General features: G+C 44.5%; 1 protein-coding gene across 1 annotated transcript in view; it reads right to left on the reverse strand.

Annotated features, from left to right (window-relative positions):
- Positions 1-16,243, reverse strand: part of EFCAB6 (EF-hand calcium binding domain 6) — a 213,706-nt gene extending 197,463 nt beyond the window's left edge. Inside the window, 4 exon segments of the mRNA XM_073213995.1 lie at positions 9,913-10,013; positions 14,574-14,642; positions 14,936-15,126; positions 16,103-16,243. Coding sequence (XP_073070096.1) covers positions 9,913-10,013; positions 14,574-14,599 — 127 coding nt within the window. The 5' untranslated portion in view covers positions 14,600-14,642; positions 14,936-15,126; positions 16,103-16,243.
- Positions 16,244-16,438: the final 195 nt, after the last annotated feature.

Raw genomic sequence — 16,438 nt, forward strand, 5'->3', positions numbered from 1 at the left:
CAAGTAATGACTCTACAGCATCTTACTATGCTGGCAGACAGTGACTGCAATGGGGGAGTGAGGAATTGATAATATGGGTGAATGCTGAAACCACAATGTTGTTCATGTGGAAACTTCACAAGATTGTACATCAATGATATTTTTTTTTATTTAACTTAATTGAAGTTAAAAACTAAGAAAAAAAAAGAAAGTCTACTAATTAAAAAGAAAACTGAGTGAGGATGTATACTATATAACTTAGCTAAATCCATGGATTTTGAAATTCAAATCCCAATGTTGCCACTTAAAAACTACATAACTTCTGGGCAAGTGGCTTAATCAAGCTGTGCCTCAGTTTCCCTGTAAAGAAATTAGGGGCAATAATAACAGAATCTACTTCATAGCTTTATTGTGGGGATTAAATGACAATCTGAAGCCTCTGTACAGAATCTGGTACATACTAAACATACATTAAGTGATATCTACTGTTAGTATTATTTGCTCATGAATATTTACTTGAAGAAGAAGGTCTGCACGTAATTTGGAAACCATTCTTTGAATTCACGCTACATGGTAGAGAGTGTGGTCTTACACATGTGCATTTTCATGTGCGAGGCCACAACGTATGCCAATGTGGTGTAATCATTTTGCACATTAAATCCCTGTGGTACAAAAGAAAACAGGTTATCTTCGAGTACACATTACAAATGTGGCCAACCTCCTATCTGTTCCTGTTCAGAGAGAATAGCCAGAGGCTAAAAATGCTGCTAGTCATGACCTTCTTGCCAAGGTTTCAAAACCTGCTCTTAAAGTGAACACAAAATTGTGGTTTCAGATTCACTTTTTTAGCAGGTCCACTTATCTTCAAAAAAGGGAAGATAAAGAAGCTTTTGAAGAGAAAATCCGCCTGCATCTTGACTACCAGTGACTCATTTCTTTGGTGGACAGTAAAGAGAAAATTTGGGTTCTCTGAGCTCTCCTGTAGTGCCTCACTGGATACCCAACACCAGTCAGAGGCAGAGATGAAGACAACAGCGCCAAAGGTGTCAATCTTTGTGACCTTGGCTTGGGCAATGTCTTTGATACAACATCAGAAACACCAGAAACCAAAGAAGGAATAGGTTAACTGGACTTTATTAAACTTAAACAATTTTGTGCTTCAGAGGGCACTATCAAGAAAGTGAAAAGACACCCCACAGCATGGAAGAAATTATTTGTCAATCGTATATCTAATAAGGATCTAGCATGTATAATATATCAAGAACTCTTACAACTCACCAATAAAAAAGAGAACCCAATTTTTAAATGGGCAGAGGATTTGAATAGACACTTCACCCAAGAAAAGACACAAAAGACCAGTAAATACATGAAAAAATGCTCAATATCACCAGTCATTAGGGAAATACAATCAGAACCACAATGAATACCACTTTATACCCACCAGGATGGCAATAAGCAACAATAACAAGTATTAGTAAAGATGTTAGAGATATTGGAACCCTTACACATGCAAAGTGGTACAGCTGCTTTGCAAAATAGATTGGTAGTTTCTCAAAGAGTTAAACATAATTATGGTTATATGGTAACTACTATATGACCCAGAAATTTCACTCCCAGGCATTTACTCAAGGGAATTGAAAACATATGTCCACACAAAAATCTCACACACAGATGTTTACAGCAGCATACTGACAATAGCCAAAAAGAAGAAATAACCCAAAGGTCCATCAACTGACGAATTGATAAACAAAAATTGGTCTATCCATTCAGTGGACTAATATTCAATCATAAAAAGGAATTTTTTAATAAGACAATGTGTGTGGTCTTTTACACATTATTTGAAGAAACTGTCACATCTTTATATATCTTGAAAGCAAAAATAAATATCTTTGGAATAGGAAATTATAAGAGAAAAAAAAGGAATGAAGCACAGATTCATGCTACAACATGGATAAGCCCTGAACACATTATGCTAAGGGCAGACCCAAGAGACATATACTGTAGGATTCCACTTACATAAAATGTCCAGAGTGAGCAAATCTGTGAGAAAGTGGTTGCCACGGGCTGGGGGGAAAGGGGAAATGGGACTGCTAACGGTTTGGGGGTTTCTTTTTGGGGATGATGAAAATTACATAGTAGTAATGGTCACAAAATGTTGTGAATATACTAATAGTCACCGACTGTACACTTTAAAATGGATTGATTTTTATGGCATGTGAATTAAATCCAATCAGAAATGAGGGAGGAAAGGAGGAGGAAGAGGAGAAGGGGTGCAGGTGGCCGATGGGGAGGAGCAGCCCTTGGTGGGCGGGAGGGAAGCTGGACCCTGGGCACTCTTGGCAAAGGCAGTACCTTTCCAACAATCTTTAAGGTAATATTTTACTTGGTGGTTATCAAGAATATGATTCAAAAACAGGCAGGAAGCAGGACAAAAGCCCGACATGCACACATACCCCAGAGACAGTCACAGGGGCACAGGGGTGTCTGCTTACACGGGCATCCTGGGTCCCGCCCAGGCTCACCACCTGGCTCCTCACCCCTGCCCCCACCGACAGAAGGCCCTAGTGTCAGCAGTCACCCTGCTATTACATGCATTTATGAATTTATAAACTCATAGACTCTGCCAATCTGTGGTTTATTAGTGTTTCAAAAAACAGGAGAAATTTAGTCTGATTCATTCCTTTCTGGCCACTCTCAGCATAAGAACTAGAAACAAAAGTCTCCCTTAACTCACGTGAATCAAGAAGACTAAGGAAGTTTCACAGCACCAGTTTTCGAGGCTCCTAACTTGGCTAACCTTCTCAGAAAAAAAAATTACGGTTTCCTGCTGGACTTTACAATTAAATGCAGGTGCATAATTATTTCATATTCGAAAATTGACGGATGTGCATGGAACTGTAGGAGCATAAAGAATCAGCCTAGGTGATACTCCTAAAGCCCTAGATTTGAAGAATCTCAAGTTGTCAGGGTTGCAGAAATGAATGAGAATTATCTTTAATGTGCAAGACATCCACACTGGCTGGCGCTCTGCTCTACTTCTCTTCCTCTCTGCCTGCGTGGCATCCGTCTGGGCCTGTCTTATTTGCGTAGGTCTCCATAGGTGGGTCTCTGTGTAAAGGATACACAGCCTTCTCCAACTAGGTAAATTTAACTGAACAGAAACCCAGAATCATAATGTGTAAGTTTCCAGAAGAACATGGACTAGTTTGTGTTCATACAGTCAAAATGTATTTATTAAGCTCCCTTTTAGAAGTTTGGGGGTCAATGAACAAAAGTGGAAAAATCATGAATCTCCTGAAGCTTATATTCTAATACTGGAAGACAGACAATAACTAAAATTAGTAAATTATATAAGTGCATAAGTACTATGGACCTAAATGGAGCAGAGCAGGTGACACTGAAGGAGCCCAGGAAGGGGACAACAGTTAGGGTCAGCAGGCCTGGTGAAGGACAACTGAACTCCACTCTGAGCGAAGTGGGAAGCCCTTGAGGGTTAAATACAGAGAAGAGGGTTAAGTAAGGGTTATAATGTAGCTTTGCACCTGAAGGATCCCTCTGGCTGTATCTCAAGAATAGACTTACAGGGGTAAGGTAGGTAAGGGAGGAAATAAGGAGACCAGTTACAAGCCCACAGCAAAAATCTAGGCAAAAGATGGTGGCTTGAAGCAGGGTGGTTTTGGTGAAAATGTTGAAAATGATACTAGATGTATTCTGAAGGAACAGTTGCATTTTCTTACAGATTTAACTGGCATTCAAAGAGAAAGGTTGGATGAAGCAGCCGTGAACTGAGTTGGGCAAGACCACAGGTAGACAGTTTTGGAGGGGAAGATCAAGAGCTCCATTCTGGACATGCCTACTAGACATCCAAGGGGAGATAACGAATAGGCAGTTGGGTATATGAGCCTGAGTTCAGGGGACAGACTGGGGCTGAAGACATAAGTTTGGGGGTTGTTGGCATATGCTGTATATAAAGGTATGATATCAGATAAGCCCACCAAAAAAAGTAGATGTAAAAAAGAAAAGATACCAGAGCCTCTCCCTGGGGTGCTCCTAACATTCAGAGTTCAGGAGATGAGAAGGAATTAGCACAAGAGAGAGAAAGAGCAACCAGGGAGGTGGAAAACCAGGAGACTGGCGTGTCCTGGAAACCAAGTGAAGAAAGGCAGCGTCCCCTGATAATGCTACATGCTGATAACATCACGTGAGGACCAACAATCGCCCTTTGGGTTAAGCCATGAGGGAACCACCGATAACCCTAACAGCAGTCCTACCGATGGCACTGGGCATTTGTGGGTGCAGGGGGCACCTAAGTAAGTTAACAGATAAATTCAGGGGAAAAGAATTAGTGACAATAAATAAAGACAACTATTTCAAGGAACTCTGCCATAAAGCTGAGAAGTGGTGTGCTAACTGGAGGAGGGATGGGGGTCAGGGGAAAAATTTCTTTAAGATGGAGAATGAGTAGCATGTTTGAATACTCCTGACGGCGATCCAGGAGCGAGGCAAAGAGGAATGAAGCAGCAGAGCAATGAGAGAACTGCCGGTTCCCACGGGTTTGCCAGTAGACAGCAGCTCAATTCATGGATGAGCCTTTTTCTGGAGCACAGACGGTTCACCCATCATGACAGAGAAGGCAGAGAGTGTGTGGCCACAGAGGTGGTGTGGACAGCTTGCAGCAGTTCCTTTCTGCTTGGGCAGCGCTTATATTTTCTCAGTGAGATAGGAAGTTGGGTCATCACAGCAAGTGAGGATGGGGAGGACTATCAGAATTAAGGAGGGGATAGGAATGAAATGGTTGCTAGGAGAGAAGACGAGGAGAGAGGGAGAGATACAGTGATTGCCAGGGAGTCTTTAGGAGCCCATCTGAGGTCAGGGACATGAACTTAAGAGCCAGTATCAGGAGGTGGAGAGCTGGATTTAATTCAGGTTGGGGTTTTGGAAAGTGAGTGTGACACAGGAAGGTGAAGGTGTGTGCACAGGAAGTGATGACATGTGCACGTGTTGCTCAGAAAGGGACACCAACAATGATGGTAATTATCACTGTAACTGAGATAATTGGACATGGCTGAAGCTAAGAGACAAAAAACTCAAGCTTATGAAGAGCTTTAAGAAGGAAAAATATTTTAATTCAATTAGCACTTATTGGAGACTAACTAGGCCAGGAAATGTGCTTAAAATTTATAACCACCTGTCACTGAACCCTCCCCATGCCCAGTCACTTATGGCTCCTCCCATTTCATAGGTGAGGAAACTGATGCTCAGAGTAGGCAAGCAATTTGCCCAGGATCACACAACTGCTTAGCCCAGAGCCGGGTCCGGGAAAAGAGCTCTACCCAGGTATCAAATTTGCATGGTTGCCAATGGCCAAGGCTTTCCTATTGCTTTTCACAAAAGTAATAACAAGCTCCTTGAAGGCAGTGGCAACCACAGGTGGTTCAGAGCACCCGTCTCCTGCCTCATCCCATTCTCCAAGCGCGTGGGGAGGAGCTGCTGTAATTGCATCCCTTGTTGCAGTTGTTGCTGATACAAACAACTGCCTTCTTTATTTTATCCATAAATTTGCTTCCTAATAACAATAAGGCATGCCAGGGCTTTGGCCTCATGCCTTATTACGCCACCTGAGGAGTGAGATAATCACCCAGAAATGTACTGCCTGTTGTGCATTTTATTACTTGAATACAAAGCGATTCAATTCAAGGAACACTTAGTCAAAGACAGCATGGAAAAAAATAATAATCATATGAAAAGTAATTCCTCCTAATGCTACTGAGTACACTGCGGGGAATAATCCTCTCCCAGTGGGAGAATGGTCTAGATGACCTGTCGGGTCTTCTCTGGCTCTAATTTCTTCCAACTGCAGGATTTTAAGAGCTAGTGAGACTTCAATTACAATATGAATATTCCAAAGAGCAAAATGGAGCCTATTTGTGTGTTCGACCTAAACATTCTGGGTATAAGCATCTGCCCAGCAACAATTCTCTCAGCGATTCATTCTTCAGCAAACACTGCAGGCCATTATTGGTAGGCTGGAGGAATAGAAAAAGGATGACCCACCTGACCCTCACCATCTAACTCGGGATTTAAGGAAAATGGAAACATGTTTTAAACGTCAGAAACAAGGTATCCACACAGCATATCCAAGTACACTGATGAAGCAAGAGAAATTCACCAACACCTTGTCTTCCCAGATTTGATGAGATGGGAACTAGATCAGCCCATCTCAGGGGTGGGATTAGACTTTTCCCAAGAGATGCTGCCATCAGTTCATCTCAAGGGGAAAAGAGCTATTCCATTTGTAGTTTCCTCAAGCAGAAATAATACGGTTTTTTATTGTTATTAAGACTTTTTTCTTTTAAATGCATTTGCTATTATTAAAAATTAGTTTTAAAAGGCTGCTGAAGCATACATAGACATGTATGTAGCTTTGAAACCTTGGACCTTTCTTAGAAATGCAAATTCTCAGGCCCCACCCAAACCAGAGTTTTCTGGGGGTGGAGGCCCAGTCATTTGTGTTTTAGCAAGTTAAGACCCCTGCTTTAGAAGAACCTGAAGTTGATTCATAAGTATGAGTCTATAGTTTTTTAAGGATGCTCCTCTGTAAAGTTCCCCTGCTTACCACCAAAATGAAGTTAAAAGAGAGCAGGTATTACATTTAAATTATTCTACTAGATTCACCTAGCAGTAAGTAGGTTCATCCAACAATAACTAGGTTTACCCAGCAATTACTAGGTTCACCCAGTAATAACTAGATTCGCCCAGCAGTAACTAGGTTCATCCAGTAGTAACTAGCTTCACCCAGAAATAAGTATATTCACCCAGCAATAAGTAGGTTCACCTAGCAATAACTGGGCACCTATTTTGCTGGCCATTGGTAAGTCATCAACCTCATGACAACCTTGTGAGTTATCCATATTTTTAGATGTGGAGATTCACAAGTTGATTTACAAATATATTCCAAATTAAACATCAGAGAGAAACCAAATTTACTTATGAGGGCAAAACCCAAACACTCCTGAATCTAATGCTGAGCTTTTTGCCCAACTGTGCCAGGGCTGTGTATGTGTATGTAAGCACACCTACCCCCACATGTGCACATTGAGTGACTTGTGTGCATTCTTATATAAACACATAGATAAGGACATGAAGTTTGCATATATTGATAGAGTAATAAAATCTGTCAAGCCTCAAGGATGCAAACCTTGTGTTTGCAAAGCAGCCTAACAGTTCTGCAACCTACTCAAAAGAACATGTAGAAAATTAAAACCAAGTTATCTATGTAAATATCTAATCAAATATTAGTATTCTGGGGATCATGCTGCCACCATTTGAAGGCAAGTCCCATCTTCCTCAACACAGCCTCATACTCCCTTCATATCTTAGACTTTGCTGGCAACCCCTAGTCAGGAATTATAAGAATGCAAGTTGATTTACAAAATATATTCCAAATGATAGGGTATTGTAAAAAACAATTTAGCCAGTCATCTGCATTCAATTTAGCAGAAAAATCCATGATTATAAACTGACTTGCCTGTCTGGCCTTCACGTCACATGGCTGAGCCACAGCATTCCTCTGCCAAGGGTCTCCCCCTTATATCAGGGTCTCCTCAAATCCCATGCAGGCTCTCATCTTCCTCCCAAACCTCATTTTAACAAATACCTTCTCTTACAGTATAAATCTACCCACACACACTACAAGACATACCCACACAAACTCAGAAATCAAGTTAAAAATACAACACGAAACTCTCAAATTTAATATATTTTAATGGAGTAGTCTATCACTATTATAAATGATAATTATAAACACGCCAAAACATAAAAACGTGTTTAGGACAATGTTAAGAGAAAAGTACAGGGGAATATACGCTATGAATACAATGATATAAAAATAACTGTTGCATGTGGACAGGGGTTAGAAGATGTGACCAAAACAGCTACGTTGGGATGGTAAAGACATCTATTTTTTATTCTGAATGCTCTTTAATAAATGTATCACAGCATGGCAGCTATAATGTGCCCGCCAGGGCCTCCCAGGTGTCACAGGATCTGGCTCCTACCTGAGACTCTTCCCACCTCGCATCCCATGTGCAGAGAAAATGAAGGTTCCTACCGCCAGGATTCTCGCCTGGCCCCAGTGAGCTTGCTCACTGCACACATGTGGGCGATATGTTACTACTGACACTATATAAAGAACTCCACCCAGTGCTCTGGGCTGCAGCAGAGCGAGGCTGGAGTGGTGGCAGCGCCAAGGACAGAGACTGACATGGCTGTGGGGGCAGAGAAGCCAAGGCCTGCTTGCTGCGTGCAGACTTGCTGAGGCACACGGGATTCTAGCACTTGACCTGTCACCACGGGAATAAATGGGAATAAAGTTGGGTATAAACCCTTTCATCCCAAGAACATTCCACTGTCATTTTTCAGTCTCACCAAATCAAGAGTGAACATGTCTGGGGCTGAAACCCACTAGCAAAACACCAAGGTCCATGGGCCCCTCACCCACGCCTCGCACCCCCCCATCTCCTCGTCCCCCCTCCAGCTCCCGTGTGCCTGTCCCCGAGAGAGGCCTCCCTCCCCGCCCTGCCCACCCTGCCTTGTGGAGTCTCTCACTGAAGCCTGTCCTCTGCACCGCACTCACCACATGGGTAATTACACTTGTATTTGGGAAATCGTTAACTTGGTGACAGGCTCCATGAAATAAAATGGGGTTTTTATACCACTGTACCTGCAGCCCCAGAGCACCCAGCACTTAACTGGAGCTCCACAAGTATTGATCAAATTAGTGAATGAAGGATTTTCACAGCCCTGCCATTCAAGGAGCAGTCTTCTCCCAGCACACACACACACACACCCGTCCATCCACTCCTGGATCTTGTCTAGGATCGGCACTCTCTTCCCCTCCATCCAACGTAGAGGTTCCGGCGTCATCCAGTGCCTCCCTCTTTCATCAGTTGACACTCGTGACCCATGTGACTGCTCAGTGTCTGCTCCCTATTAGACCATGAATGTCATGACAGCAGGGACCACAATCTCATCGTGGTGGCCCAAAAAATAATGAATCTTGAGTTCAATTGGATCGAATATTGTATTTTTGTGATCACTTATGTCAGCACAAATGCCTTGCTGTCCCACCCAGCATACCTGAAAAGGCTTAGATTGTTCTGTTTGTAATGTGCTTTCTCCATCATGATACAAAAATCTCATTTCAGAAAGTGTCTCAGAAATCTGCTTTTACCTAATGAACATTCTCCGACTCGCTACCACAGCCAAGGTGATGACAGATACGGCAACAGGCAACAGAAAAACAAGTTGTGTCGGGGACACTGACCGCACATGGCCTGTCAAACAGCTGTTCCATCTCAAAGACTGATTCACTGGCAGCCTTTTAAAATGTAAGAGCTGGAAACCATTACGTTCTCTCCCCCAGCTCCGGCGAGCAGACAAGGAGTGTTTAACACATCCTATTTATAGTGCAGCCAGGCCCAAGCAGGTCCTGGGGGGGCTGGCGGAGGCAAGTCGCGGGGGCGTCCCAGCCTCCGGCTCCAGGGAGGGAAGCTTGGCGGCGGCTGCCCCCTATAGGAGGAAACGGGAATCTGGCCGCAAGAAACCCGCGCCGTGGAGCGGCCCGGGCCGCCGGCAGCTGAAGCAGGTTTCATCGTTTTCTGAATTCGGTTGTCTAAGATCTGTCGGCATGTTAAGCACCACATTAAGGACATTCAACTTTCAAATGTATTCGCTCACAATTATTGGTAAGATGAATTTGTAAGTTCCCAGGCAATTTTGGTACAAAAATCAGCATGGAGTCGTTTGCAGCGTGAACCACTGCCACCAGCCAGAAGGCAGCGACGCGGCGTCAGCAGCCCTGCTCCCGAGGCCTCGCCCAGCGCCGCCCAGCGCCGCGAGCTCCCTGCGCCCGCGCCGCCCGCGCGTCCTCACCTGGCTTCGGCTTTGCCCGAGGCGCTGCTGCTCGCTGCCGCCGCGCTCGCCTTAGTGCTGTTTCATTTCCTTCAAGTGAACTATTTCTGAATGTGTGAATTCTGAAAAATAAGAGAGCAATGGGGTTAGCACAGATTGGCAGACAGATTTGCTTATTTAGCTAATCAAGCCTCAAGAACAGAGCCTGTGGGTCTGCAAAATAATCAACTGATTTTGCAAGCTACTGGAGAATTGTGTCAAAATCCTCAGGCAGGTCTGCTACATGACTTTCACACCAAATTTTAGGTTTCCCAGGTGGAGATATTTTATGTCAGCACTACATGAGCACCACTTCTCTTCCCCTGTCTCAATCACACTCACACGCCACCCACAAACCCCCCAACAACACACACACACACAAATACCCCCACTGTGGCCCCCTGTTTTCTTCACATCAGCCAGAATAATCATTTTTAAATGGCCTTTGGTGGTCCCTTGACTGTGGCCTTCCCACACGGAAGCCTACTGCTCATATGCTGTAGCCCTGTGCTCGGGCCACCCACCCATCTCCCTACTCTGCCTAATGCACTCCTCCTTGTCCCAGAGACCAGGAGTTCCCAGACTTGGGTGTCCATCAGAATCATCCAGAGGGCTAGACAGCAACAGACTGTGGGCCCAGCCCCAGATCCGAACTCGGGATCGAGTCTGGCTGAGGCGGAGCCTGAGAAAGTGCCCTGCTGACAGGTTCCCCGGGGACACTGCTGCCTGGACGCCACGCTTTGAGAACCAGTGCCGCAGATCTCAGTTCAAATGCCACTTCCTCCGGGAGCCCTCCTTGACACCCCCACCCTAGGCTGGGTCCCCATTACACACTTCCACAACGACCTCTGCGGCCCTTTGCCCCACCTGTAATGACATCTATTTGTATGAGTTTTCAATTAAATGCTCATCTCCCAGCAGACTTTTAAGTTCCAAGAAAAGCCAGGGCCAAATTAATTTATACATCACTACACTCCCAGATCCTAGGCCAGGACTAGTGTTCAGAGGTGTTCAAACTCACTGGCTAAGTGAGTGAATCTGCTTCTGCTCCCAAACCTTGGTCAGTCAAAGGAGAAACCCCTGCCTTTGGCCTCTTGCCTCTAGCCCTCTTTGTAAGCAGTCGGCAACTACTGTCCATTTTGCCTGAAAAACACATCGTGAATCTATTCTCTGTCCCTCTTCACCCCGAACACCACTGCCCCTGTTTATCCTCATTCATCTGGATTACAGGCATAGCCCTGGGAATTTCTTCCAGGCCTCCAACTTCTTCCTCTGTTGCCAGGATTTCTTTCTAAAGCACAGATAAGGTTACGCTACTCCCTGGTTTAAAATGTGCAATGTAAGACTGTATGTGTTAAAGTTTCATAGCACTATGTCCCAGGGAAAAAAAAAATGAGTGTGTGTGAAACTGGAAAAATCTGAATAAAATCTGTAGTTTAGTGACTAATACTGTCCCAATGTCCCAGGTGATATCCTGGTTTTGATCGCCGTCCCATAGTTATTCTGTGAGAAGTTATCGCTAAAGGGGAGCTGGGGGCACATAGGAACTCTGTGCTGACTCTGCAACTTTTTGTGAATCTAAAAAAAGTTATTCAGTTAAAAAAAAAACATGCAATACTTCTCCAGGGCTTACAGGCTGAAATCAAACTCCTAAATGTGGGATACAAGGTCATTCACATCATTAATAACCAGGCCCCAAGCCACTCTTCCAGATACGACTGCTCCATGAATGCTCAATTTTTACACAGTCCTCCAAGCACACCAGGTAGTGCTCACTTCTGACTTCTGGCTCGAGCTTTTGCTACAATTTTCTTCCTCCTTTTCTACCTGGCACACTTCAAGTCAGCTTTCAAGACTGAGGGTACATCCCCTCCTTCATGAGACCTTCCTATCCTCCCCAAACAAAAGTAATCATGCCTTTACAGAGAATTTGGTCTCATAGTCTTGATGTGCCAGTTGTTTTGTTTAATAAACAAAAGGAAAAAAGGGTAAAAGGGTAAAAGGTAAAGCCATTACTTTGCTGGGAGTCTGGCAGGGAGGGAAGGGAGACACACAGTATCCGGTATTGATACCTCCCAGTCCTTCCCCTATTTTCACTTTGATTATCTACCTCCAGATGTTTCTGTTGGCTGCTCATCTGTGGCCCCTGCTAGTCAGTGAACCCCTCCATCCAGTGGAGAGATGGGCTCACTCATCTCTTTATACTCAGCACCCACCTCACAGGCTGGCACGCACTCCGTTCATCTTTGCTCTCGATAGACCACAGCTATCAACACCTCATACAGTGGGGCAAGAGGCTTGAGCTAATTTTACCCTTGGTTTTGGAAGCTAAACAATGTTCTGTTTGTGAGCAAGAACCTGTGGCCAGTCCTATAGGTCATCCCAGGCTTTACATCATCCTCAGTTTAGGTTTTCTAAATAAAGAGAACTCTGAGACACTCATGAATGTGATGACCTCAGAACTTGGTGAGGTAGAAATTAGGAAGGATTATAAAAACAAAGCCCTTCAAACAAGCACCAAGTCACAGACCATCAGATACACTTCCTAACCACATGCAAAACACAACTAGTAAGCTATTATTACTGATATTTTTGTTTATTTTCCAACTAAGTATTGATGTCCAGTTTTTAACAGATGCTATTTATATCAGAATCGTAACAAAAGTGCCATCCATCTGCCTTGGCATTCCAGAGAAAGCATAATTCAACACAAGAGTGAAAAACGTGTGCAGCCAAACAGAAATGGCATCAGAAGCAGAAACTGTTGGAGCTCGTATCATGATGGCAGGGGGCGGGGGGAGCAGAAGGGGATTATCACTTCACTAAATTGGAAAAAGTAAGCAACACAAAGGATTTTGGCAGTTAAATCCCAATATTTGAGAAAAATCTTCTCTTTATTCTGATATCAAATGGATGTTTTATTATATTTTGGGACACACACCCTCTAAAGTTCCCTTTTCAGCCTTTCATATGCCCACTTAGTCATTTACTGAGGATCTACACTTTGGGGCAATGGAGAAAAGAAGGGTGTGAAGTCAAGAAGACTGGGTCAAATTGGTTCCACTATGTACCATGCAAACCTCCAAGTTAATTAACCTTCTCCTGACCCAGTTTCTTCATTTGCAAAATGGAAATAACATCTCCCTTTAAAGCAACTACTCTGGACCTGAAATCTAGGGACTGTCTAGACCATCTAGGAGGTCCCCAAGTGTGCTTTTGTAGATCTTCAAACTCTCTAAGATTAAATACAAAAGTGAAATGGTTTCTCTAGAGAGTATACATTGCTGTCCCCAGCTTCTCAGGGGGCAAATGACCCCAAAACAGTTAAGTGCCACAGCTCAAAAGGCTGCCGAAAGATCACAGACAATGAGTGCGTGACACACAGTAGGCTGTGTTCATTATTTGGCAGCCATTACTGTATATAAGTCCTGAGAATGTACAGAAGGATAAATCAGAGCACAGGGAAGAAGTAGGTAGACAGATACAATGTGAGGAGCTGAGCGTCATCTCAGGGTTTTACAGAACAACAAAGAAGGACAAACCAAAGCCTGTCTAGAAAAAACAAGCAGGAGAATGTGACAGGGCAGAGCACTAGAGTGTAGGACAGTGACATGACCAGCATAGTGGTGTCTGTGATGCCTAGACAGGCCTTGGCATATGGCAGGTGCTCAGTAATTGTTAAGTAAATGAGCAAACAAATGACAGGAACCAACTGGAACAGGAACCATTTAGAAGGTCCCAGGGGAAAAATAAAATTCAGATGGTGTTACTGAAAACTCTTATTCAGAAATCCTTCATTTCAAATATTCCATACAAAAGCAGTAATTTGCACTCTCTCCCGAAATAGTGAGGACACCGAGCCTACACCTCAGTCAGTAGCCATCGAGCTCTGCCTAGACTTTGTGATGAAGACCTAGGTATTAGAAAAGCTTTAGTTTTCTAGTGGAATTAAAAGGACTTATTTGCCTGAACAAAATGAATTCAATTATTTTTCATTTCTTTTATTTTTCCTTTTTTTTTTTTTTGAATTGACAAGAAGCTCACAACTAAATTTTCAGCCTGACTGTATTAATCATTATGGACAATATGAGTATTCTCTTTCCTCCTGATGCCATTTTCCTATTCTAATTGTATTTTTCATGATCCTGATTCACATGTTTCTACCCTATCATATTATATGTATATTCTTACAAGTCATCTCAAAGCCTTAGGGGACTTGCAGAGTAATCAGGTACATTTGTGAGTGCTAGAAAGTACTTGTCAAGAACCCAGGTTCTACTACCAAGGAGTCCTGGAGCAGAAGCCCCACTCTACCACTTACCTGCCTTGTAGTCCCTTAACTTCTCTGCATCCCTGTTGCCTCATCTTTAAAATGGGAATAGTGACTGTTCTTTTTCATAAGCAAGCAGTAAGGACTAAATTTTAAAATGTATGTGAGGCTCCAGGCTGTGCCTGGAAACACAGTAGGTGCTCCGTAAGTACAGCGTGCAGCAGCAGTAGTGTTTGTAGTAGAAGCCCTAGTAAAATTGGAGACAAATAGATGGAGAGGGAAAGAACACTGGCGCCCGAAACAAAATTGCGAGGAAAGGCCCAAACCAAGAGAGAAAGTGGGAAGCAAGGCCCTCTAGTTCTGGAAGTGTTACCTGTCCTCACAGGGCTTTTCAAACATCTCTCCTCCCTTTACATCTCTTCTTCCAAATAGTGTGGATATCCTGGGTAGCAATGTATTGAAAGTGAATACATATTTTAAAATCACAAGAACCCAAGTGATAAAATTGTGCAAGCCTAGATTTGCGGTATTTATAGATAAATACATTTTACAAAAAAGATCAGCTCACTGTGGTATTTAAAGGAGAAAACCAATTGTTAGCTTCTAATCTCACTCAGTTTCTTATCTCTACCATATAGATTATTTCACAATCGTGGCAGCGGAAGGAGTCATCCAAAAAAACCTTCAGTGACTCTCAACATCTACTAACCTTAAACATTCATTCTCGATACACACCTGTAAAGAAGCTCTATTAAAGCAACTGTCTTTTTAAAAGCGAGTGGCCTCCTGGTAGATTCCTGCTCTGGGCAGGCATCAGGCTACTGAACTTCCTCCAGGAGCTGGTTCTGTCTCCATGTGCCAGTCGGTTGTAGGAGTCACATTATGGGCGCTGTAGAGATCTCTGTGCATGGGGAAGAGGTGGATGGCTGCAAAAGGGGAGGGGAAAAGCAGACAAAGTTGGAGAGCAAATTTAAAGTCTCGGGTAAGAATTTCTTGACAAATATCTACAATAAAATCCTGCCCTCAAGGAGCTTGCAGTAAGGTTGAGTGGGAGGCAAATGTGTTCACAGATAATCAAAGGGGTCATGCCTGATTCACCTTCCAACCCTCAGAACTTTGCCAAGGGTTTGCTGAATTGAAAACAGAAGATAAAAAGATGAAGGAACTGCAGGATGTGAAAGTGGAACTTATTTAAAGCATTTCTGTAAGTGTACCCATTTAGGGACACATACGATTTAAGAAACGTTATTAAATTACTCTTCTTGAAAGTAAAGTAAGAGTTCTCTTTACAGGGGCGAGGCATCCTAAAAGGCACAGCTTTTCAGGAGAGAAGAAAAGGGGACTGCAGTGGATTTAACCAAGGATAACCGTGTGGAGTCTGAGAAGAATGTTCTAGAAGGACCAGAGATTTTTTGACATGAGACAGAAATGCTGAGTTTGAATTAAGGCTCTGCAACTTCCTAGCTGTGTGATAGGCATTACCGCACATTTCCCATGTGACCCTCACAGATCCAGGGAGGAAGATGTCACCACCACCTTCCACGTTGTTTATGGCGTCTTCCCCCAACGCCACGGAAGCTCCGTGGGAACAGGACCTTTCTATTCGCCTCAGAGCCTGAGTAGCTCTGAGTGACCCAGAGCCCACCACCGCGCCTGACGCAGCCGGGCGCCCCCAAGCACGTGCTGAATGAGCGAACCTATGCCACGGATGAAGGGAGGCTCCGTGTCCCAGGGTGGGCAGCAGCCGTCTTGGAGCTAAGGGGCCCTCAAAGCTACCCGCCCCGGCCCTCCTCCGCCCTGCGGTTTGCGCGCGGCCGCCGAGAACGCGCGCGGGCTCTGGGCGCCGGGGCCGCGCCACCTTACCCCGGCCCCCTTCGCGACTCGCACCGCACAGGGACACACCTACGCTCGCGGACCCCCGGCCGCTCGGTCGCAGAGGCCCAGCCCACTCGGCGTCTTAAGGACGCTGTTGCCCGAGCGACGACGACACTCGCTGACTGGAGAGAGAGACTACGCACCCGGCAAGAAGCGGAGTTTCGATTGGCCAAACCGAGTACACAAATGCACGAGCCGAGGGGCGTGGGCGAGCTCGCCTGTGGCTCCGCCTCCGCGGAAAGAACTTCCGCCGGAAGGCTGGTTTCCAGAGCGCGGGAAGCCACCGGGAGCCAGGGAGACGGGCGTCTTGGAATCCTGTTACGTGGCCTTCGCGCGGGCCGGGTGTCGGACAGGCCCCGCCAA

The sequence above is a fragment of the Manis javanica genome, chromosome 10, assembly GCF_040802235.1.
Source record: "Manis javanica isolate MJ-LG chromosome 10, MJ_LKY, whole genome shotgun sequence".
In the NCBI taxonomy this organism is placed as follows: domain Eukaryota; kingdom Metazoa; phylum Chordata; class Mammalia; order Pholidota; family Manidae; genus Manis; species Manis javanica.